The sequence below is a fragment of the Leptidea sinapis genome, chromosome 1 (genome assembly GCF_905404315.1).
Source record: "Leptidea sinapis chromosome 1, ilLepSina1.1, whole genome shotgun sequence".
Classification (NCBI taxonomy): Eukaryota; Metazoa; Arthropoda; class Insecta; order Lepidoptera; family Pieridae; genus Leptidea; species Leptidea sinapis.
Genome location: NC_066265.1, coordinates 24,706,927 through 24,733,549, shown reverse-complemented (window position 1 = coordinate 24,733,549; position 26,623 = coordinate 24,706,927). Strand labels below are relative to the sequence as shown.

Here is a 26,623-nt window from a genome sequence, read left to right as displayed (position 1 = left end):
TTTCAATGTCAGACATGACATGAACGCAGTTCTACTTATTTTTTGTTATGTTGAACACGTTAGAATATGTAGCCTTCTTGGCTATATTGCTAAGTTGCTGTACGTATAAATTTTGATACATAAATTAATATTATGGTTTCGATGTCAATATTATTATTATTATCATTACTTTCAGATGCGGATGTAGCGATCTCTGTTGCATCTCCGTCGTCATTTTCATCTTATGGTTCAAGAGCTCCTGCAGAAAATCATAGTTCTTCACATGCAAATCAACATCCATATGGTAAGTATATTTTCTCATCGTAATCGATACATTCGTTATGCTTTGTTTCAATATCTACTATTCTGTTTTGACGTTTGATTACATCTAAAACTTAACAATATATTTTTATTATTATTTGTGGAGGCAAACACGCGAGTGCCTGGTAAAGAGATGCGTTGCTTTCATTTACGATGGGTGTATGCTCGTGCCTTGAAAGTCCCTGGTTTGGGTCGGTTCTGGAACTAAGTAGCCAATAGATGATTCCAGATAGATGGTGAGCATGATGCCTCGTAGGATCTGCCTGACATATATGTGACTGTCTGGATATCAGTGTAATGTGGTGGTGGTGATAACAACCGGCTGCCGATATTAATCCTAAAAAAAAAATTCTGAGCACGCCCCGTATAGGAGACTTCATATCTCGTCGCAGCCGATCGGATATCGGTGATTGAATACGCTCATAGTTTTATACAATCAGATGGAAGAAACTGGTAATAGGAGCCCCCACCCATACGCATGTACTGTCTCGCCTTACAATGTTAATTAGGGGAGTGTTCTCAAATCATGGAGGTCAAATGTAGACTTTTAAGTAGTTAACGCACACAGTTATGAGTTCAACAGAAGGATGGTTATGCAGGTTATCCAGTAGGGATATACAAAAAAACGGAAGGAAACCAAACCAAAGATCAAAGTACCAAAGATCACAACATGATATTACCACTACTAAGTTTTTAATGTTATTTATTAACGGCCGTTCCCAATATACTATTAATAAATACTACTACCTTCTACTGTCAGTAATAAGCTGTCAATAATCTGAACCTGTCCCAATATATCTGATAAGACATTCTTATCGCCTTATATTGGGACGCATGAATTGAAATTTCCATATAAACTTCTATCGCTCGTAAGCTATACGTCGTCCCATTGACAGACGGATTAGGGGAGTTACCGTCAATAAGTTTATTGGGACAGAAAAGTCAACGATAGTTACGATTGTTATCTCAAGTAAGAGATAGACTGAATATTGGGAACGGCTGCTACAGTAAAAGACTTCGTTATTAATTCATTGAATTTTTTGAATTTATTAAAACATCTTGCGTACATAATTTTTTTTAACACTTTAGGTCATCATCCCATTGTGTGTGGACCGAATGAAGTTATTGATGGTTGTGCTAATGGAGGTTGCGGAATATTCAATTGTACTCAATTAGGAACAGGAGGAATTTGTATTGACCTGATAGAAGGTGCTTGCAGAACAGGGTGCAAATGTATAGAAAATCATGCCCGCAACGAGCAAGGATTTTGTGTTCATATCACAGAATGCCCAATACGTAAGTAAATTAAAAAAATTGTATTATTTTCATTTTAAAAGATTGACAGACAGACATGACGAATCTATAAGGGTTCCGTTTTTCGCCTTTTGCCTACGGAACCCAAATGACAAATGCCGAGTAAGTAAATATCACAGCGGCAAATTTTTCTGTCGTGAAGCAATAATGTAAATTGTTGTAGCTAGTTTATGGTATATTTATACGTCTTGATCTCAATCTAGAGAGGAGAGACTCTCCTCTTGCTGTTACGCAATGTATGACAAAAGGCCAGGTTTATTAATTTAGTGCGCTCGACATGTTTTATTCTTGCAATTTGTACGACGCATGTTTTAGTGTGTGTGCGTTGTTGAAAAAGGAAGTCAACAGTTTGGCGCTATTTTTCTACATATTTATCAGTTCTCACAGTCTCTCTACAGGTGTAAGTTACAATTATAATACTTAATATTTATGTTTGAAAGTGACGTGCGCAATTCCCATATCGAGTTGTCGATATTTATCACTTACGCTCTGATAAACGTCTTACAAGTCTCGTCACTTCATACTTTTTAAGAATAATTTAATAATTTTTTAAAATATATATTCTTCAGTGGTTTGATCACACGTACCGTTATCTATAACCGTTTTTTATATTGAATATTTTATTCATCATTAAATATTTTATTTCAGCCCCGTGCGGCGTTAACGAAGTATTTGATTTCTGTCCGTCTCCCTGCTCACAAAGAGAATGCGGTGTTGATGAGAGTGTAACGTGTCCGGATCCACCCAAGCTTGGTGACAGCGATTGCAGTCCAAGCTGTCAATGTAAAGAAAAGTTCTGTCGTAACCAGAATGGGTTGTGCGAACCTAAACAGAATATCAGTAAGGATTATTACATTATCTATACGTATAATAAGAAATAAGCTTAAGATTTCATTTAATATAAAGAAGCCGCGGATAGTTCTATTAAGAGAGGTTGACAAAAAAAACAAACTGTTGTTGAAAACAAATTATGGCGTAAGTAAAATCTTAGCGGCATCATCTTCTGTAGTTACTAGCAAATTTCATATATTTCGTTACTAGCTGACCCGGCAAACGTTGTTTTGCCATATAAAGTATAATTCACGCGATAGTTTTGTAAATAATAAATATCCTATGTGTTATTCTGGTGTGTAAGCTATATTATTGTAAGGTTTCAGCAAAATCCAATCAGTAGTTTTTGCGTTATAGAAGTTCAAACATACATCCAGACATACAAACTTTCACATTTATAATATAAATAGTATATGCAGATCAAGTAATGCTGTGACATCATCTAGATCTACATCATATTAATGTGAATAGATTAAAAATAATTGACTACTTCGATATAGAAGCTTTCGTAAGAGTCAAATGAATGCAGTGGATAAACTCACTCATTGATTTTGTAATAATAATAATAATATAATAATCTTGACCCACTTTTACACAAATTATCTTGCCCCAAATAAAGCCATATAGCCTGTGTTATGGGTTGCAAGACAAGGATATATTTAAACAATATACTTACTTAAACATACATAAATACATATAAACACCCATGGCTCGCTAACAAACATCAATATTTATCATATAAATGCTTGCACCTACCGGGATTCGAACCCGGAATCTCTAGCTTAGTAGGTAGGAGCGCTAACCACTCGGCTTTACAGGTCGTCATGAAATACCATCTTCCCATATTACAAATATTAAAAGATAATATGTTACAGTCAAATGTAAAGCAAATGAAAAATATGTTAAAAATATAAACGAAGAGTGCAAACCAAGAAAATGCAGCGAATTGGGTTATCCTTTGGATTGTTACGAACAATTCGAAACTAATGACAATTCTGGTCCACCTGGTTGTGTATGCATTGACGGATATGTATTAAATGAATATGGAATGTGTATACCAATAGAAGAATGCCGTAAGTATTTTTAAGTTTATGCAAAGTTTTTATAATTTATTGGCCTACACATTATATTTGGCTGGTACTGAGGTCAATTTGTGAGTTCCATAAAGATATTATATAAAAGAGTTTCTTTTGTGATTTTCATGCAAAATTGTTTTATCTAAAAATTTTTTCTATCGTACATCTGTTACTCCTCTGGTAACAACGAAAAAATTTAATCTGATGAATTTTCAGCTTCATGTGGCGGAGATTTTAACGCAACAGCTGGCTGTGGAACGTTTTGTACAACATGTGATAATTACCAACAACATGGTGTTCCTTGTCCACTAATTTGTGAACTGAACGGTTGTGATTGTAAGCCTAATAACGTATATGATGAAATTCTTAGAAAGTGTGTTCTACCTGAAAACTGTTGTAAGTATTAGATTTTTGTCAGACGCAAAACCTTATTTGATGCTAAATTAAGAAATGAAAACGTGACTAAGCTCGTAGACAAACGCCACACATCTAGATGGTGAGGATGATATTTCAGTTAATGGCGTGTCGTGCGATGTAAGAGTACCCCAAGCAAGGTACAATACACAATAAAGCCACGTCTCGAAGCTATACCAAGGAAACATCTGTAAAACTAATTCATAGAAACAGATTAACTGAATTTTAATCAAAGATATAAATTGAGTGCAAATTATTGTGCTGTGAAGGATAAGCGTTATTCGCCCAATTGATTTAATATATATTATTGCAGCGAAATGTAAAGCAAATGAAAAGTATGTTAAAAATATAAACGAGGAGTGCAAACCAAGAAAATGCAGTGAATTGGGTTATCCTTTAGATTGTTACCATCATTCTAAAACTTATGACAATTCTGGTCCACCTGGTTGTGTATGCATTGACGGATATGTATTAAATGAATATGGAATGTGTATACCAATAGAAGAATGCCGTAAGTTTTTTTATTCAATTACAAAAATATAGTTTATTTTGGTCCTATCTCCTCTTTACAACTAAATGAAACAGACCACTTCAATTGGATCAAATTGCAGGCTTCAGATGTCCGAATTAGCAACAAAACTGGCCAAGTGCTATCCGGACTCGAACACAAATGCTATCGTATAAGTAAGAGATAGCACTTTTTATACACATTTTCAAAAGAGACATTTTTTTAATTATGTCAAATATAAATTAGATACAAGGGTCAAACTGAAAGATATCAGCAAATTAATAACTGATTAAACTAGCAAGTTTTATTATATTATATTGTCAAAATAGTGTCCATTAACGTCATAGCATTGCTGCTTCCGATATAACCACTGAGAAAAGCGTATTGCCCACTCGTATTTTCGACGGCAATTGCTGTTTCGGCAACCTTTTATTTTCGGGAGTAAATAAATTTGCGAGATTCAAGGTCGCGGGTATACGGCGGATGAACCAGTACGAACACTTATTATAACGTCGATTGTTCGGTCGATAGTCGATCGTTTGCCTGTCAGTGCATGAAGAGAGTTCTAATGATTAAAAAGGATCCTACTGCGAGGTCGTTTCTCCCGACACTTTCATAGACAAGTGGCAAATAATTCTTAGTATACGACTCTGCATTTACTGCTTTTCAATTCTCTTAAGCAATTGTTGCGTAAATGACTTTTCCTTCTGTAAAACGAGTCTACCAAAATTACCCCACGCTTCAAAATCTCTTCACTATAGTTGGCAGCCCTTCTGAACGAAACACCCACAGAGCAGACTGACTTTAGAATATCCTAGAAAGTCCTATCGTAAATATCAAATGCAACGAAAAATGCTATTGTGAATACGGTTATGCGAGAAATGTTGATCATGAATGCATACCAATTAGCCAATGTCCACGTGAGTAAACCTTTCTACATTGAATAAAATTATGTTTTAACCTATTGGTTAGTGGTAAACATTATGATGAGCACTCATTCTATAAAACACACAATAGGAAAGCTTTAATGGGAAAATGTTCTATATTGTCTATTTATATTAATTAATTCAGGGAAAAGATCTATTTATTGTTTTTGAATCTGAGACACACTTATTGTGAATTACTTATTGTGAATGACAACATCTTTTTTTTTCTTACTAATATTATAAATTAGGCAAATATTCTTGCAGCGGAATGTAAAGCAAATGAAAAGTATGTGAAAAATATAAACGAGGAGTGCAAACCAAGAAAATGCAGTGAATTGGGTTATCCTTTGGATTGTTACCATCATTCTACAACCTATGACAATTCTGGTCCACCTGGTTGTGTATGCATTGACGGATATGTATTAAATGAATATGGAATGTGTATACCAATAGAAGAATGCCGTAAGTATTTTTAAGTTAATCGAAACATTTTATAATTTATTGGCCTACGCATTTGAATGGTAGTATACTCGAGTTTTTATGTATTTTTTTGTAATTTTTTATACTTATAAAATATTTTATTTATAGTTTTTAATATCGTACATCTGCTATACCTCTGGTAACAATGAAAAAATTTATTCTAATGAATTTTCAGCTTCATGTGGTGGAGATTTTAACGCAACAGCTGGCTGTGGAACGTTTTGTACAACATGTGCTAATTACCAACAACACGGTGTTGCTTGTGCACAAGTTTGTGAACTGAACGGTTGTGAGTGTAAGCCTAACAACGTATATGATGAAATTCTTAAAAAGTGTGTTCTACCTGAAAACTGTTGTAAGTATTAGATTATTGTCTTTTTTTTATGGAATAGGAGGACAACCGAGCGTTCGGGTCACCTGGTGTTAAGTGCTCTCTTGCAACACCAGAGGAATCACAAGAGCGTTGGCGGCCCTTACTTGGTGTACGCGCTTTTTTTGGAGGTACCCATGTCGTATCGTCCCGGAAACATCACACAAGGAAGCTCCTTCCACAGCTTCGTAGTAAGAGGAAGAAAGCTCCTTGAAAACCGCACTGTGGAGGACCGCCACACATCCAGATGGTGGGGATGATATCCTAACTTGTGGCGTGTTGTGCGAAGGTGGAATTCGGTGGCAGGAATCAAGTTAAACAGCTCTTCGGAACACTCCCCGTGAAAAATGCGATAGAAGACAGACAATGAAGCGACGTCTCTACGCAACGTCAAGTGATCCAGCCGCTCACAGAGCACTGGATCCCTGACAATTCGAGCTGCTCTGCGATGCACGCGGTCAAATAGATCGAGCTGAAACTGGGGTGCGCCAGACCAGAGATGACAGCTAGAATACTCGATGTGTGGCCGGACCTGCGCTTTGTAGAGCGTTAGAATGTGGGCTGGCTTGAAGTATTGCCGTGCTCTATTGTCAGATGTAAAACCTTACATGATGCTAAATTAAGAAATGAAAACGTGACTATGCTTGTAGACAAAGGCCACACATCTAGATGGTGAGAATTATATTTCAGTTTATGGCATGTCGTGCGATGCAAGTGTAGACACCCCAAACACGGTACAAAATACACAATAAAGCGACGTTTCGAAGCTATACCAAGGAAATATCCATACAAGTAATTCATCGGAACAGATTAATTGAATTTCAATCAAAGATATACCAAGTCTTGCCATAAATACTGACACAAAGAAATAAAATTTGTATTGCAAATAACATTTATTACTTTTACAGTGTGTTAGTTTAAAACATAAACATATGACAATTTAAAATACAAAAAGCTTCTTCGAAGTCATCTTCATTTGCTGCAATGCAGTCCATGTAACATTTAGGCCAGTTATCATTAGAAGCATACTCTCTTTCCATGGGAAAATTGTTTACTGCCAATCGTACGGATCGTTTAAGGGACTCCAAATTATCATGGCGATTTTACGTAAAATACGTTAAGTACGTTAATTAACTGACCATAAATCATCATCTAGCGGATTAAGATCGTGACTAAATGGCAGCCAGTCTTCAGCTCTGATGAAGTCCGAAACGTTTGGTTATTTGCAGTCATTCAAACTAAAAAATAAACCAAACTAGCCAGAAAAAAAAGCAAGATTTCATAAATTCGAAATCATTGACAAAACGAGATCACTAGACTACATATATTATATCAACGATAATGTCAATATATATATGTTAGTATTTTTACAAGGTACATTTTTAAGGGCATCAATGTGATAACACTATTGACGAACACATCCAGATTGTGCAAGGGCTATATCAGTTTAAGGCGTGTTCCTCTATTGTAGAATACTGATGTCGCAAATATACACATAAAGACACAAAATGGGGAGACGTGATGACAATGCAAATAGAACACGGGGTTTAGACTCCTTGACAATTTGTCAAGCAGCTCTGCGTTGGTCTCGCACAAATGATTTGACCTGAAACTGCTACTTTATCACCCCAACTATGAGAGGAAGAATTCCACGTGTATTGTAATTCCATATAAAGCGCTACTAGTCTTTGAAGCTACGTGAAATATTACTCAGCTCTTCATAACACCCAGTTTCATCAAACCATTTTTGACTCTGACTACCAGTTAGTCACTGCACTATCGCTCAAGATTATGACACCTGGATATTGGATAAATTAGAAGGCATTTCAACAGAAAAGTTTGTTTTCTTCCTTTCAGTTTATTTTGGGCTTTGTGGTAAATAATTTTTTATTATTATTTCAGACAAATGTTCAGGTAAACATGAAGTTTTTGACGAATGTCCACAAACATGCCCGCCTCAAATATGTTCTAGTATCTGGTCGAAATACGCACCCTGTAACCCGAAACACGCAGTATGCACTCCTTCTTGCGTATGTGAGAATGGCTATTATAAAAATCTAAATAATGAGTGTACATCTACTGAAGATTGCTGTAAGTTGACTATGTGTATATTTTTATTTCAATATATTTTTAATAATTTAAGCCTCAATTTAGTCCGTGGGAAATTCAATATGATGATTAAATCATAGTTTACCTGGTGAAATTTGGCGATAACATCTATTTATTATTATTATTTTATAAACAACATTAGTATATAATGGGCTATAATTTTTAGTAAAGCTACAAGTACGATGACACAACTGATATTAACAATCATCAGCCGTGATTGTGAAAAATGGACTGAGTTATAAGATGTCACAAAATATAGACAAAATCAAACTATAGCGTAATATTATACAACAATAATCAAATCGCACTTCTATTGCTGTCAGGGCGCTTTAAGATTGAATGTCGAATTGATTGAACGTATATGTAGTAACTCCGTTAAATCTTTTAACCACTGCACGGCACCTTTCAACATGACGGCGGAATTTTGGGGCCTCCTCTTCAAGGTTAACCGGAGCGCTTTGTTAGAATGTGATTTAGTAATTTAAAGTAAAAATGATTTATTTCAGTGAAATGTACAGGACCCCATGAATATTACTCTTGCGGTGGAGCATGTGACAATGAATGTTATAACTTAAGTCAACAAAACCAAACACACTGTCCCATCGTAAATATCAAATGCAACGAAAAATGCTATTGTGAATATGGTTATGCGAGAAATGTTGATCATGAATGCATACCAATTAGCCAATGTCCACGTGAGTAAGCCTTTCCACATTGAATAAAATTATGTTTTAACCTATTGGTTAGTGGTAAACATTATGATGAGCACTCATTCTATAAAACACACAATAGGAAAGCTTTATTGGGCGAAAATGTTCTATATTGTCTATTTATATTAATTAATTCAGGGAAAAAATCTATTTATTGTCTTTGAATCTGAGATACACTTATTGTGAATTATTTGTTGTGAATGACAACATCTTTTTTTTTCTTACTTATATTATAAATTTGGCAAATATTCTTGCAGCGGAATGTAAAGCAAATGAAAAGTATGTGAAAAATATAAACGAGGAGTGCAAACCAAGAAAATGCAGTGAATTGGGTTATCCTTTGGATTGTTACTATCATTCTACAACTTATGACAATTCTGGTCCACCTGGTTGTGTATGCATTGACGGATATGTATTAAATGAATATGGAATGTGTATACCAATAGAAGAATGCCGTAAGTATTTTTAAATTAATCGAAACATTTTATAATATATTGGCCTACACATTTGGATGGTAGTACTCGAGTTTTTTTGTAATTTTTTTATACTTATAAAATATTTTATTTATAATTTTTATTATCGTGCATCTGTTACTCCTCTGGTAACAATGATAAATATATTCTAACGAATTTTCAGCTTCATGTGGCGGAGATTTTAATGCAACAGCTGGCTGTGGAACGTTTTGTACAACATGTGCTAATTACCAACAACACGGTGTTGCTTGTGCACAAGTTTGTGAACTGAACGGTTGTGAGTGTAAGCCTAACAACGTATATGATGAAATTCTTAAAAAGTGTGTTCTACCTGAAAACTGTTGTAAGTATTAGATTATTGTCTTTTTTTTTATGGAATAGGAGGACAAACGAGCGTTCGGGTCACCTGGTGTTAAGTGATCTCTTGCAACACCAGAGGAATCACAAGAGCGTTGCCGGCCCTTACTTGGTGTACGCGCTTTTTTTGGAGGTACCCATGTCGTATCGTCCCGGAAACATCGCACAAGGAAGCTCATTCCACAGCTTCGTAGTAAGAGGAAGAAAGCTCCTTGAAAACCGCACTGTGGAGGACCGCCACACAGATGCTGGGGATGATATCGTAACTTGTGGCGTGTTGTGCAAAGGTGGAATTCGGTGGCAGGAATCAAGTTAAACAGCTCTTCGGAACACTCCCCGTGAAAAATGCGATAGAAGACACACAATGAAGCGACGTTTCTACGCAACGCCAAGTGATCCAGCCACTCACAGAGCACTGGATCCCCGACAATTCAAGCTGCTCTGCGTTGCACGCGGTCAAATAGATCGAGCTGAAACTGTGGTGCGCCAGACCAGAGATGACCTGCGCTTTGTAGAGCGTTAGAATGTGGGCTGGCTTGAAGTATTGCCGTGCTCTATCGTCAGACGCAAAACCTTACATGATGCTAAATTAAGAAATGAAAACGTGACTAAGCTCGTAGACAAAGGCCACACATCTAGGTGGTGAGGATGATATTTCAGTTAATGGCATGTCGTGCGATGCAAGTGTAGACACCGCAAACACGGTACAAAATACACAATAAAACGACGTTTCGAAGCTATACCAAGGAAATATCCGTACAAGTAATTCATCGGAACAGATTAATTGAATTTCAATCAAAGATATATTTTTAATGCAAGTTATTGTGCTGTAAACGATAAACCTTATTTAACGATAAACCTTATTCAATTAATTTAATAAATATTATTGCAGCGAAATGTAAAGCCAATGAAAAGTATGTTAAAAATATAAACGAGGAGTGCAAACCAAGAAAATGCAGCGATTTGGGTTATCCTTTGGATTGCTACCATCATTCTAAAACTTATGACAATTCTGGTCCACCTGGTTGTGTATGCATCGACGGATATGTTTTAAATGAATATGGACTTTGTATACCAATAGAAGAATGCCGTAAGTATTTTTAAGTTAATCGAAACATTTTATAATTTATTGGCCTACGCATTTGAATGGTAGTATACTCGAGTTTTTTTTGTAATTTTTTATACTTATAAAATATTTTATTTATAGTTTTTAATATCGTACATCTGCTACACCTCTGGTAACAATGAAAAAATATATTCTAATGAATTTTCAGCTTCATGTGGTGGAGATTTTAACGCAACAGCTGGCTGTGGAACGTTTTGTACAACATGTGCTAATTACCAACAACACGGTGTTGCTTGTGCAGAAGTTTGTGAACTGAACGGTTGTGAGTGTAAGCCTAACAACGTATATGATGAAATTCTTAAAAAGTGTGTTCTACCTGAAAACTGTTGTAAGTATTAGATTATTGTCTTTTTTTTATGGAATAGGAGGACAAACGAGCGTTCGGGTCACCTGGTGTTAAGTGATCTCTTGCAACACCAGAGGAATCACAAGAGCGTTGCCGGCCCTTACTTGGTGTACGCGCTTTTTTTGGAGGTACCCATGTCGTATCGTCCCGGAAACATCGCACAAGGAAGCTCATTCCACAGCTTCGTAGTAAGAGGAAGAAAGCTCCTTGAAAACCGCACTGTGGAGGACCGCCACATAGATGCTGGGGATGATATCGTAACTTGTGGCGTGTTGTGCAAAGGTGGAATTCGGTGGCAGGAATCAAGTTAAACAGCTCTTCGGAACACTCCCCGTGAAAAATGCGATAGAAGACACACAATGAAGCGACGTTTCTACGCAACGCCAAGTGATCCAACCACTCACAGAGCACTGGATCCCCGACAATTCAAGCTGCTCTGCGTTGCACGCGGTCAAATAGATCGAGCTGAAACTGTGGTGCGCCAGACCAGAGATGACCTGCGCTTTGTAGAGCGTTAGAATGTGGGTTGGCTTGAAGTATTGCCGTGCTCTATCGTCAGACGCAAAACCTTACATGATGCTAAATTAAGAAATGAAAACGTGACTAAGCTCGTAGACAAAGGCCACACATCTAGGTGGTGAGGATGATATTTCAGTTAATGGCATGTCGTGCGATGCAAGTGTAGACACCGCAAACACGGTACAAAATACACAATAAAACGACGTTTCGAAGCTATACCAAGGAAATATCCGTACAAGTAATTCATCGGAACAGATTAATTGAATTTCAATCAAAGATATATTTTAAATGCAAGTTATTGTGCTGTAAACGATAAACCTTATTTAACGATAAACCTTATTCAATTGATTTAATAAATATTATTGCAGCGAAATGTAAAGCCAATGAAAAGTATGTTAAAAATATAAACGAGGAGTGCAAACCAAGAAAATGCAGCGATTTGGGTTATCCTTTGGATTGCTACCATCATTCTAAAACTTATGACAATTCTGGTCCACCTGGTTGTGTATGCATCGACGGATATGTTTTAAATGAATATGGACTTTGTATACCAATAAAAGAATGCCGTAAGTTTTTTTTATTCAATTATAAAAATCTTATTTAATTTGGTCCTTTACGTTATCTTTTTTTTTATGGAGTGGAACATAATATGCCAATTCGTGCGTATCACATCGGTATATTAAGTTCTTCTTTCAAATGTTATTTTCATGCTCACAGCAATTATTGCATGTTATTTCTTACTCTATCTCTTCGTTCACATTGAAATTATACATTATTCATCAACATTGTTTTAGTCGGGAGACATCCACTGCTGGACAAAGGCCTCCCCCTAAGATTGCCACAGCAATCGGTCTTGCCTTGCCCTCATCCAACCAATTCCGGCGATCTCGACGAGATCCATATACGCTAGGGAGACATTGCGTTTAATAGACATCTTCACCCTATCCACCTGTCACTGTTAACAGGTCTCTCTCGGGAAATTGCCGACCAGTACCGGGAGAAACTTGTGTCTTCTATCGAGTCCTCTCTTTAACACCCAGAAGACTTAAGTTTCACCACTCTTCGACAACACTTTCCTTACAGACTTGCCTAGTATTGGAATACTTGGTCTCGAAATCTCGAGATATTGCCTATTAAATTAGTTGCGAAGTAATTGATTAGATTTTTTATATATTATTAGTACGATTTGCGACGGTTTTAATTTTATAAGACGGATCAGTTTCCAGAAAACGTCTCTATGGGCTTGACGCATACTCTTGCGTACGCACAAATGCCCCCAATAAAAAAAAACTTAACACTAGGAAAGGCGCTGGTTGTGATGGTATTGCTTCCACATTTTGGCGCTTGTGTGCAGAAAGCTTGACCTGCCCTTAAAAATCATATTCAATCGCTCTCTAAGTGAAGATATCTTTCCACACAGATCAAAAACAGCGTACATCGTGCCCGTTGACAATAAAGGTAGCAGGACAATGATTGAGAAGAATAGGGGTATCTCAATGCTATCGTAGCTAAGTTACTCGAATTTATCATATACAATTTAATTTATCATATAATTGCTAAAGCAATTCCTCATGAACAGCACGGTTTTCTGAGGAGGCGATCGATTTCAACGAACTTGGCGTGCTTCTCCGACTATGTACTTTTTAAAATTTAGCGATCTGGTCAGGTTGGTGTGATCTATTCTGATTTTGAAAAAGCTTTCGATCTTGTGTATAACGTCATCCTTCTCCACAAACTACAGCTCCTTGGAATTCATGGAGATGTACTTCGTTGGGTACAGTCGTAGCTTTCTAATAGATTTCAAGCGGTTGTGATTGGTGGTTACACATCTGATCTTGTTGATATTACCTGCGGCGTACCACAGGGTTCGCATTTAGGGCCTTTGTTTTATGATTCATATCCTTATAATGTCGGTTCCTGCTATATAAAGATCTATCGTAAGTATAAAATCTATAAATGATTATCAGTTGATGTAAAAGGATCTCGACAGTTTTTTTGAATATTATAAAAGAAACAATATTACCGTCAACATACTCCAATGCGTGCAAATCAGTTATACGCGTAAATCAAAGCCCTTTGAATACAACTACACCTTAAATGGCACTCTTTTACAGAAATCCAAACTTATTTTGAAACGTAATTTGATCACAAAATGTTACTCTGTGACCATATTGACTACACAGAAAATAAAAGCGTAAGAAATCTCGGCTTTGCCTTGCGCACGTGCAAGCCATTTTCTGGTATAGAACCTATTAAATTTATCTACTATACGTGTGTCAGGTGTATTCTGGAATATGCTTGTCCAATTTAGTCTCCAAATTATATCATTTACAAATAAATAACATAATATATTTCAGCGTCATGTGGAGGGGTCGTTACACCAACATCTGGATGTGGGACTTTCTGTACAACGTGCTCTAATTACATCACGATATATCCTCATATCTGTGTTTTATTCGGTTGCGATTGTAAACCTCATTTCGTTTATAATGAAGTAATTGGAGAGATTGTTCAACCAGAAAACTCTTCATGCTAGTAAGTATTAGTTTTGTTTTGTTATTATATACATCTACTGAAATAAGCATTCACCCCGACAATTTTCTTGCGTTAAGTTTTTTTACTTGCAATTTCAATCCGGTCTAACAGAGATTGAATTTTACAGTTGGTTTGTTTGAGGTATTTTGGGTACGTTACGCTGTATCAAATTTTTTAACACATTTTCATAAAACAAAAACAAGTCATCATCATCTTATCATCAATTTATTGTGTTTGCTCATAATTCCGCCAATCTGTATTTAAGATTCTTGTGATGTTAAAATGGAGTGGGGTCATAAAGATAATCAAACCACTGCTTGGGTTTTCTTTAGGGATGGATACTTACGTATAAGGTATTACTACTAATAATTAGCACAATTCTAATATGATTCTATATTTCTTTAATATAAAAAAAATGCTTTATTCACTATAAAACTTTATTAATTATTTAGTGCAAGTCAAGATATGTTTAGGTATATTATTATATGAATCCATAAAATAACCAAAAGAACAAACCGAGAGATTGCTGGTTCGAGTCCCGCATCGTTTATAAATTTTGGTTACAAATTTAATTTAATATCCCAAAAGTGAGGGATATCACTTTATAAAAACAAATTGTTTAGATTTGAAAGACGTCTCATCCTAAATATGCAATTCTTGAGGCTGAGTAGGTTAGCAACTGTATCGTAGATTCTTTAGATGGACCAAGACTTACTAGTAAACGATGTCACTCGAACGGTTAGCTCAGTAGAAGAGCGCTCGGATGAAACCTGAGATTTCGCGGGTTCGAGTCCCGCATCGTTTATAAATTTTGGTTACAAATTTAATTTAGCATATTATATTCAGGCAAGGTTGTTAGGCTAAGTTGTATTATGATTTAAAACATGGGCTGGGAGTTTCATAGCAGTTCTAATCCCCATGTCAAAGCCCCTTTACGAACTGATGTAGCTTCATGACGTTTACAAAGTATTGTTATAATATGTTATGTTATGTTATTGTCACTCCCTATGGCAAACAAATATATGTCTATTTCAATTTCTATCAATAAAGCTGTAAAATTGTTGATAGGCGCGGGAGTTACGGAGATTTCCCTTGTCTTATAATTGTCTATTTCTGACCCCTCTGCAATATTAATTAACATTATATTTTCTGCTTAAATTTCGAGTTCTAATACACTATAATTATAATTTTTTAATTCTTTAACTTTCTTTTATGTTACAGAATAGACGTTATAAAACCAATCTTCAAATCGCTTGAAAAAGTGTAAAACAACTTAATCTAAATGGACACCGAATATAATAATATCTACCGACAATATCGTTTGTGTTGATATAAAATAATAATAACAATGAAATATGTATGTACTAATAATGTTAAAATTTTATTATTATATAATTAATGGGAATGGAACTGATGTAATTGCATGCCCTTTTTAGCTAATGTGTTGATTCGTATAGTATTTTTTTGTTAACTTTTATACACACATTATGCAAATAAATAATAATAATAATTATTATTATTATTATTATTGATCAGAAAATTATAGATGTTCAATGTTTCTGTTGTAATAATATAAAATGCTTTCTTTAATATTAAATGTTGCGCAAAAACCATTGTTTTTATTTTTATATATAAAAAAACACATTTTGCATCCTTCAACTGTGCTTTTTCATTTATGACAAAATTATACATGATAGTAAGTGTTCGCGCCAATTAACTAATATTCATTATCCATTATTAATTTTCCCTCACTTCCTCGCAAGCGCATGCTAAAACAGATACCTATAGTGTAGTATGAAGGATTTATCTGCGCATGAGCATACCATCAGCAACCCTTATGATATTCCAGGTAAGTGCCCTTGTTCCCTTTTTCAGTCCTCTTATTCACGCCTTAACTTTATACCATAATTAACAGTCCACAAATTGCACCAACAACTGGTAATCCTTAAACCAGTTTCACCAGAAAGTCAAAATAAACAAGCAATAAAAAAGTTTAACATATTGGGCATACTACGTGAAGTGAAAATGAAAAGGTACTTGATTAAAATTTTGGTTATATATTTTTAATTTATACCTGCATAAAAGGCCCTTCTCAAAATTCAATTGCCTGTAGATGGTGAGGAAGATCAAGTATGGTCAATAATACAGGCGTATTCGCCTACCGAATCAAATACAAAAGAAGACATAGTAAAAATCGAAAATTTTTAAGTAGATTTACAATCCACTATTTCAAAAGCATCCAAAAACATAATAGATATGGGCGACTTTAATGGAAAGATTGGCAAATAAAAAATTGGAGAAGAAAATATCATAGGGAAGTATGGATATAGCAATAGAAGTAAAAACGGCTCACGACTAGTATCCTTTGCTATAGAAAATAAATTAAGCATCCTAAACGGTTTTCACGGAAAGAAACCATCAAAGAAATGGATATGGATATCTTCTAGTGGCCAGCATAAGAACGAGATCGACTTCAATATGCCTAACAATATAAAAAAAATTAAAGATATTGCTGTTTTAAACGACTTTAATTTTAACTCAGATAATAGAATGGTGAGGGCTAAACTATCAGGGACACATCAAAACAGCACGACTATTTCACAACAGTATGAAAACCATTGAATGCACCGGTAATACTGATTTACTTCTGAACAACCTTGCAAGATGGAGGAAAAGAATGTATATCCACGCAAGATAAATACAATAGATTGCTTAAACATTTAAAAACAGAAAGTGATAAAGTTAATATGATTAGTAAGACAGCAATAACATTAAAAAGTAAGCAATTATTACAAGACCGGATAGAACTTATAAAACAAGGAAAATACAATGAAAATAATAGACAGAAATAAGCAAAAAGATAAGCAAACGACTCAGAAAAGAACGAAAAACAAAAAGTTAACAATATTAAGAAATCATATCGAAGAAACTGGAAGAATAAAGAAGACTTTAAAAGAAATGAATTATCAAAATAGACTGGATACCAAACATGGAAAATAAAGGTAATGGAAAGACCAGTATAAGACCAGAAATACTAGAAATCGCTACGGAATACTATCAAACTTTATACCAAAGTCATAATGGAAAACAAGAAATTGAGGAAATTTATTCGGAAAATGAAGAGGAGATTAAACCAATTCTAAAGGAAGAAACAATAAAAATCTATCGAAACACAAAAGCTAGATAAATCACCCGGATCCAATTTAGTCACAAATGAACTTCTATACACTACGTTACCAGTGGTAGCACCAATACTTACAGATCTGATCAATGAAATCCTGGAAAAGGAAATCATCCCGGAAGACTGGACGAAATCGTCAACCATACTGCTGCATAAAAAGGAAATAAGGGCGATAAAATAAACTACAGGACGATCAGTTTAATCTCCAATATTTATAAAGTACTTTAAAAAATCATATTAAACAGAATTACCAACATACTATAATAATGTACAGTCCACAAATTGCAACAACAGCTGGTAATCGTTAAACAAGTTTCACCAGTAAGTCAAAATAAAAAAGCAATAAAAAGTTTAACATATTGGACATTCAACGTGAACCAAAAATTAAAAAGTTGTAGGTACTTGGTTAAAATTTTAGTTAGGAAAACCAACCTAAGGAATAAGCTGGTTTCCGAAGCAAATTTTCAATTATTGACCATATACACACTCTAAGATAAATTATACAGAAGTATAAAGAATATATTAAAACATATTACATAGGGTTCGTTGACTTTAACAAAGCGTTTGATACATTGGAACATTTATATATACGCTCTAAAAAAACAACGGGTCGAAGCAAAATACATACGATTAATTAAAAACGTAATTAAAGCGAGTACAGAACAAATAAAACTGGAATCTAGGGGTAACGAATTCTCTATTAAAAGAGCTGTACACGCCAAGGAGATCCTATATCACCTAAATTATTTTCAGCAGTACTAGAGATGATCTTCAGGAATTTAAGTTGGACCAAAAATGGGCTCAATATAAATGGAGAAAACCTCAACCATCTACGTTTCGCCGACGATTTGATTTTGTTCTCAGAGGACGCAGGAACTCTGGGACTAATGTTGCAGCAGCTATCCGATGCCGAGGCCGGTCAGACAATGAATCAATCAATCAATCAATCAACTAAGACCAAAATTATAACTAATTCCCAACAAGCAGTAACCAATGAACAAATAACAGTAAATAACGAACAACTAGAATATGTAAATGAATATACTTATTTGGGCCAACTTATATCTTCAGATAATGGCATGAATAAAGAAATAGTAAGAAGAATAAGTAATACTTGGAAAAGGCTTTGGTCTCTTAGAGAAGTAATGAAGAATAAAGAAATGCCAATGAAAGAAATAAAGAAAGTATATGAAAGGTGCATTATGCCATGCTATTATTACAAGAAAATAAATTAAAAGTTTGCCAAAATAGAATAGAAATGAGTATTTTAGGTATAAAAAGAAATGATAAAGTAAAATTACAAGAAATAAAAACGAAAACAAAATTCAAAAATGCACACACTGCATAAAGACAGCTTAAATGGCGTTGGACGGGACATATTGTTATGAGACACTAAAGAAAAATGGACTAAGTTAATAACAGAATGGTACCCACGAGATGGCAAAAGAAATAGAGGCAGACAAAGCAAAAAATGTGAAGATGACCTCAAGAAAGTGGCTGGTCCGGTATGGACCCGTTTAGCGTTTGACAGGAATACGTGGAAATCTTTAGAGGAGGCCTTTGTCGATAGACAAGCTGTCCTACACAAACATCCAGTTGCCGATAGTTCAAATAATAGAATAGATTAAATCAATCAAGTGTTTAGTTAGTAGACATTTATATACTAAATGTAAGGAAAAGCAGTAATAAAGGCTTTTTTATTTTATTTATTTTTTTATTTTTATAAGGCTAAATATAAAATATCTTAACTGTATTAAGTCTAATTGAAGAGTTAAAAGCGCGCTTCGGTACTTTAACCTGTCTGGTTTCTAAACGATTTTCATGCCTAATATGAAAATTGTCATGGATCATCCCCATACTCTATCCATACGAAAATTTCATTTCAAAAACTGATAATTCCGCTGAAGTATTAAGTATAACGTAATAATTTTAGAATTGAATAGTACCTTTGAAATAGAGAATTCTTGCCGGTTAAATGAATAGGTACTTCTAAGTCCTATTACTCGTTAACAAAACTTAATACTGTCATAATAATATATATTCGGTCTGAGTAATATTATAAAAATATCAATATTCAAAATACTGTAAAATAAATTGATTGAAAATCTAGAGTAGGTAAGTGGTGAAATTTTGCTTTGAACGCACTAGTATTTCTTACGAAAAATTTTAGGACGAGCAGATAAACAGTAAGAAAAGTGGAAATGGTGATACTGTCAAGATGTCATTTTGACTACGAAACCCAAAAATTTACGATAAATTATAGTTTGATAGAGTTATAACTCATCTGTATAATTACTTCTCTACCAGAAATGCACCCCCTATAGTATGAGGTATTGGAGGGGGAAATTATATTTTACTTCTAGGATTTATGCATAGGATGCTATAGAGGTTTGTACATGCGGATATCTGTATATGCTTCGATTTACTCGTCTTACAGGCTATGCATATAATATAAGTCACGAAATCTCTTGCAAAATGCCACGCTACGTTTCTTTTCTTTAATTCGCCAATATTCAATTACTCTCCGTATGTTATGAGCAAAAAATTCTTTGAATCATGAATAGGATAAGCGATACTAGCGAAATTCGCTAGTGCGTGGACAATGAATTATCCAACGAAATCTTGCTGCACGGTCGCTTTTTTTTCTTAATTTTTCAATGCTGGTAGTGATACAGTAGTGGAAACTAATTTTGGGAGTAATAAGATCATAGAAGGTATGCGTTTATTTGTCCACTAAAGTGAGGTAGGTTTAATAAGACAACAGTAATGCATTATGCACAGTTGACTTTCAAGTATTGATTAGCCTGTCGAGTTCCTTTAAAGTATTTCCAACAATGATTGAGTGGTTTCGAACTGTTTATGCGGACGCCAACAAAGGACTTAATTGATGACAACACCCGGGACTGGTCTAATCTTTCCGTTAGCATTCCAAGGTGGTGTAATGTCCCCTATTCTTTTTGCAATTTTTATTAACACTATGACTAAAAGATGGATTTCCTTTTATGTAATTATGACCAGATGTCTGAATACTGAAATGGATGAGAATATATCCATATTTCTCTATCGTGTCATATTTAACTCCTATATATCTCAAGGGAAAATTTTCAGCATTAAGCTGGTACCAATTAAATATTCGGTCTGCCTATAATCTCTCTTCCCACTGAAATCAGAAAGGCTAAAACTCTTAAATCTTTCAAAACAATGCTCCGGAGTTATAATTAATTATCACTGTGACGAATTCATTACTTCTTTTCTTGTTATTATTTACTGTATGTTTTTGTATAAATGATATGTACCACTTACTGTTGTCTTATCATCTAAAATTATTTCAATTAAGCCAGTACAGGTTTCCTGGAATAAATAGCTTTTTAGCGATAAGGCCGCCGACTGCTTGACATGTACTTTTGATTTATGTTATATTTAATTATATTGTGGTGTGCAATAAAGATATATTTCATTTCATTTAATCGTAGATCATACCCAAAGGCAGACCATCGAGAGGAAGGCCCCAATGAATAACAAAATAACTAAAGTCACCAGGCAAGTGATATGTAAGAAGCTCAATACAGATAGAATTGGATTTGTTTGGAAGAGGCCTTCCCCTGCGAAGAAAATTTATAAACTAACCCACTATTTTTTTTTAAGTTTTAACACCAACTAGCATCAGCAATAAAAAATTGTATTTTAAGATATTTTGTAAGTAATCCAAAGGTTTTTTTTATTTTATATTATGCTATTAGTATTATACTTTAATATTATCGTTGAATAAACAAGTTAAGGTTATAAATGAAGTAACGTTTAATAGTGGAACTTGTTAATAGACTGGTAGTTTATTATATTGGTTGTAATGTTAGTCACGTCTTGTTGTGTTGCCTTTATGGCATTATTTTTTCCTGAATTAACACGTGTGTATTGATATATAAAAAAAGTGTGTGTGTACTTATGTATGCACGCAAGAAGTTATACTTCTTGGGCCTAACGAAGCAAAAATCATTAAAATTATTTATTCCTCGTGCTATTCTCTATAAAAATCTTGCAAAGATGGCTTTGACAATTAATTATAAAATAATGAACACGGCTGTATTGGCTTGAACCCTTTGCCTGTCCTAATAATGGACGAAGAAACCAAAAAAAGAAAACAACGAATGACGCAAACGTCAGAAAATTATAGGAACCAACTTCAACCTGTTACTTTTTGTGTGTTACAGTGATGCGCGCGCATCTTAAAATTTCACTCTCATCATTTTTTCATAACGCGCCTAAAGAAGTACAACTGCAAAATTCACTTTATAACTTCCTGTGCGGTCGATATAGAAATACATTTGTATTGTAGGTGCTGATTTAGCTGCTTCATATGCGTCAGCTTCGACTTCTGCTTCTAGCTCAAAACTGCTTGCGGAATCTCAGGTTTATGTCAACCAAAGTGTTCCTCAGAACAATGGTAAAAATTGTATGAATTTAACTTTTAAATTTAACTAATGCATTTTAGTGTAACGCCTTACATTTAAACTAGAATTATCATATTCATATTAAATTAAGACAACTCCTTTCAGTTCAAAACAAAACCACAGTGTTGGTATCTTAATTTATCAAAATAGGATTATTTTTAGTAATTAAAGCTAGTAAGTCGAATCGCATACAAAAATTCATTTGCTACATACTCCAAATATTAATTTATATATCTTGTAAAATTAACAATTATAATATATTTAAAAGTTATAATATTTAAAGCTATATTTCAGTATCAGTTATATAATTTATGTGTTTGTTATATGCACTCCAGCAAATAAATTTATTGAAAATTATTTTGTTGGGACTCTCTTACTTTTCAATAGTAACTAACTGAACTTCGTAAGCAAGAACTGGTTGATTGCGTTCATAATATTTTTTTAATTTTGTTTATTTTCTTAATTTTATTTCCTATAAGCACCATGTCAGAAGAATGAAGTCTTCGATCTCTGTCCATCAAAATGTCCTCCAAAGCGCTGCGATGTTAATGAAACATTAATAAGGTGTAAGAAACCTCCAGAGTTGGGAGATAAAGAATGTGAGCCAGGCTGTCGATGTGCTGATAGCTTTTACAGAAATTGGGAAGGATTATGTGTCCCCAAGGAACAGTGTGGTATTCAAATTCATTTTTTTTATTCAAAATAGGATTCAAAATTACTTACTGAACGTCAAAAATTTCCATTTGAAATAGTTTGCTTTCAGACCTGAAAAGAACAGACGTAAGAAAATAAGTGGGTATTTTGTTAATTTAGCATCAATATAATTAATATCGTACAATTAAAATTATAACTAAATATCTCGAGGGTGTTCGCTCCATTCCCAGTCTGTGGTATCATTAAGAAAATAATTTATGTTATTGTACTTACCACTTTACTTACCACACAAACGATTTTTTACAATTCTTTTGAAAAATATATATAAAGCGTGGCGCCACAATAGTGACATTAAATGAACGCATGGATAGAACTACTTTACCTTAATCATAAAAAAAAATTCAAAAATGTTTATCCATTTCGTGTTAGAAATAGCAAATTTGATGTGTTAATAAATGGGCAACAACACTAGCGGGTTCCAGAAAGTAACGATGTGTCTAAATTTTGAAAAAATTTTTACTTGCAAGATTGACGATTTTCATACATCTTGTTATCACGTTAAGTTTTTTTGATATCCGAATAGTAGGGATTCAGTTTCCTAATTTCGGAATAATGCAGTCATCATATTTGCTATGTGATGTTGTTGATAAATTTAGTAATTTATTTCTTGTGACTTTAAATTTACAAAATGCTGTCCAAACATAGAGTACTTAATCTCTGATATATTTCTTCAAAAATATAAGTATCAAAGAACCTAACAAATCTAATGGTCCTAGTGACCCAAATTTTATTTTTATTTTTACATGCTAATTATTTCATGCTAACTAGTAAAAAATTTTTTCATCTGTTTGTATATTTGTTTGTAACCGACTCATTTTGGCGCGATTTTTACCCACTTTAAACGGCCAGATTTTATTAAAAATTCGTAGATTTATCGAGGACCGATGACAATACATTAATTTGACAAAATTATTCCATTTCTCAATTTGCAAAATAAGATTTTTGTTAATTTATATAATTTTCATCTATCGTCGATAAGGCAGGAAATGATGTTAATTTTAAATTTCAAACATTATCTTTAACCGCATTATCGAATATTAGAATATTTTCGAATATCATAGTACATTTTTTGCTCTTTAGCGTGTATTTATTTTTTTAAACTATTTTCCGATTTTTTATTGTAGAAAGTTGTAAGAGTATCTACGAAGTGTATGATAAATGTCCCGTAACATGTCCACCACAAACTTGTTTTAGTATTATTGCTAAGTTCAAATGTGCGCCGGAGCCATCAATTTGTAAGCCATCGTGCAGGTGTAAGCCAGGGTACTACAGAAATGAAATAAATGAGTGCATATCTGCTGATGACTGTCGTAAGTTGTTTTAAACAAATCAAATTTAAATATATTTATTCTGAGTGGAATTTTTAAGATACTTATTGATAAGAAGAACACATTTGCGAAAGATGAAAACTGAAATCGAAATTATGATGCAAAAATTGTAGCAAATCTAACTCAACTAGAAATTTACATTTTATACTTACGTGTGACGCTCCCATGAAACTGTAACAAAATCAAAATTAAGTTTATAGTTGTTACCAAAGTCCTAAATGCCTCAATCATATTAATGTCAAAGAGTAAATTGCACCCTTTAATTACTTTAATCCGAAAGATAATAATATAATATTATGTATTGTACAATTTTAATTCATCAGAACAGAATCTTGATGCACGAGTCGAATTAGCATCAGGTATCCATTATATTTTCAAAACATCTGTTTATATAAAACGGTGTTATTTGCGTATGGTAACAAGAAATAGATACAACATAATATTATGTACATTTCAGAAAAATGCCACGGAAAAAATCAGTATCTGGATCACTGTATCAATTCGTATTGTGATTCTCAAAGTTGTGAGAATGTTGGTAAAACAAGAACTAAATGCTTCTTGCCAAGAATACCATGCAGAAAAGGTTGTCGGTGTCAGAAAGGATATTACAAAAAGAATAATACTGGAGACTGTATTACCCCACAACAATGTTTAGAGTAAGGAAATAAGAAGCGTAGTGTGGCAGTTTTTAAATAATTAAATTGAATGACAAAAGATCAAAGACTTTATTCCTTTTCTGAACCTATCCTTTAGTTATAATGAAGTGTGCACTTATAAACTTTTTTGTGACGTCATCTCTGATGTAAAATTTAATAAATCTAAAAATAAACATTTGAATGTGTCAGCTCCAAAGAATACACTTTTTGGTACAATCATGTAATTCATTAAAAATATATTGCAATTTCATAATAGTTTAGAACATTTTTAATGTTCTAGTTTTAAAAATGATTAGAAAAGATTGCGAAATGAAAAAATAAAACAAACATCGCATGAAAGGCCAACAAAAATAGGTGTCAATAAATTTGAAAAAAGTTTACTTTCGTTAAATAATGGTCTGCCCTTATTTAGGTCAATGTATTCTTGTGATTCCTATTTTTTAAATAAAACAGCCCTAAAAAAACTCACTAAGGCATATACACATACATTGTCTCCAATTTGGCTGAATGTACATGATGTACAGTGCAAAAAAAGAAAAAAAATTACCAGTAACGTAACGGGCTAATTTAGGGCCACGCTTGATTTTACTCCATAAAATTTTCTAACGGTGGCTATCATTGGCGTGCATTGGTTTTCTAGCAAGGTAGATCTAACTAGTTGTAGTCGTAGTTGCGCTTAATGGAGTTAACATTACGACATAAATTGTATGGAACGCTACTTCAAGTATGCTTCTACTAGCAAGTGTGCTTCGTACTCGTATATGCAATGTGTAGACTGTAGGTAATAAATGAACTTTAACACTAGTGCTATATTTATAAAGGTTCGTATCGAGGTAGGCACTGCCTTATTGCCTTTATGATATTATGCACGCCCCTGGTGGATATAACTCTAAATCGATTCTTAAGAAAGAAACTTATAAAAAATCCTGTCTTTATTATTTCAGACATCAGAAATATTATCTTTTTAATCTCTTAACTGCTGCAGACAAAAAAGTTTCGGTGTTTCATCGGTCTCTAGCGCCTTTATTGCTTATTTAAATTATTCATTTATTTCCCCAACCTTGAAACTAATTTTTTTAAATCGTGTTTGATGATTTTTTATATATTGCAGAATCGTTATAACAGCATTATTAAAACGATCTATACAACCATTAAATAATTGCATGACATGGGATTTTTGTATGTAATTACCATATGAGCATGTCACGATTGTTTTTCACGACTAGCATAAATAGTAATTATGTTAGAACCATTTATATTAATGTAGTCGAATTCTTATTAAATAATTGTTTGATTGCTTTTTTTATCGCATTGAAAGCTGGAAATAAAAATGAAAACTGTGGAATTTATTTCTAAATATCTCGTTATTACATTATGTAATTAACCAAATTCAATTCTCTAGTGAATTAGTGTTAATACTTTTTTTTTTGTATTTAGCTACATTGTATTTTTATAGATTTAGCTGCCAATGTTTTTGCAAGTGATACACAGCAGTCTCAGATATCGAGTCAGTGTCTTTTGGGATATTATTTATATTAAATCATAGCTTAAATCTGGATTTAATGACCTTGATAATCACACTTTAAGGCTTTTCTTATAATCCTTTTAATTTATTATATGATTTAAATGCATATTTTTGCAACCCGTACATTTAAATAATGTTCGGTTGAAGATGGAAAAAATCTTTATAGAAAAATAAACAAATAATTGTATCATTAAAAATGGTTTTTGCTTTAATAGCTATAAATTAATGTAGATAAATCAATATTATTCAAAAATATATATTTTCAGAAAAATGCGGAAATAATGAATATCTCGACAATTGCATAAACTCATATTGTCTTTCTCAAAGTTGCGATAATATTGGGAAGACTAAAACTAACTGCTACAGGCCAAGAATAC

At 33.7% G+C, this 26,623-nt stretch overlaps 1 protein-coding gene across 1 annotated transcript; it reads left to right on the top strand.

Annotated features, from left to right (window-relative positions):
• LOC126964984 (zonadhesin-like) lies at nt 1–24,786 on the top strand. The gene is made up of 21 exons (XM_050808365.1): nt 1–99; nt 176–283; nt 1,390–1,596; nt 2,263–2,454; nt 3,321–3,518; nt 3,738–3,917; nt 4,249–4,446; nt 5,634–5,831; nt 6,025–6,204; nt 8,122–8,310; nt 8,835–9,023; nt 9,296–9,493; nt 9,675–9,854; nt 10,761–10,958; nt 11,143–11,322; nt 12,228–12,425; nt 14,217–14,394; nt 16,310–16,332; nt 22,503–22,697; nt 23,862–24,047; nt 24,523–24,786. The coding sequence occupies exons 1-21, from the start codon at nt 48–50 to the stop codon at nt 24,723–24,725; spliced, it is 3,630 nt and encodes a 1,209-aa protein (XP_050664322.1). The 5' UTR covers nt 1–47; the 3' UTR covers nt 24,726–24,786.
• Nucleotides 24,787–26,623: the final 1,837 nt, after the last annotated feature.

Bases quoted from the DNA above. Each gene is read 5' to 3' on its own strand.
- LOC126964984 (XM_050808365.1), top strand. From the start codon at position 48: ATGTTGAACACGTTAGAATATGTAGCCTTCTTGGCTATATTGCTAAGT. The intron at 100-175 runs GTACGTATAAAT...CATTACTTTCAG, and splicing joins GGCTATATTGCTAAGTTGCT to ATGCGGATGTAGCGATCTCT. The intron at 2,455-3,320 runs GTAAGGATTATT...AATATGTTACAG, and splicing joins CGAACCTAAACAGAATATCA to TCAAATGTAAAGCAAATGAA.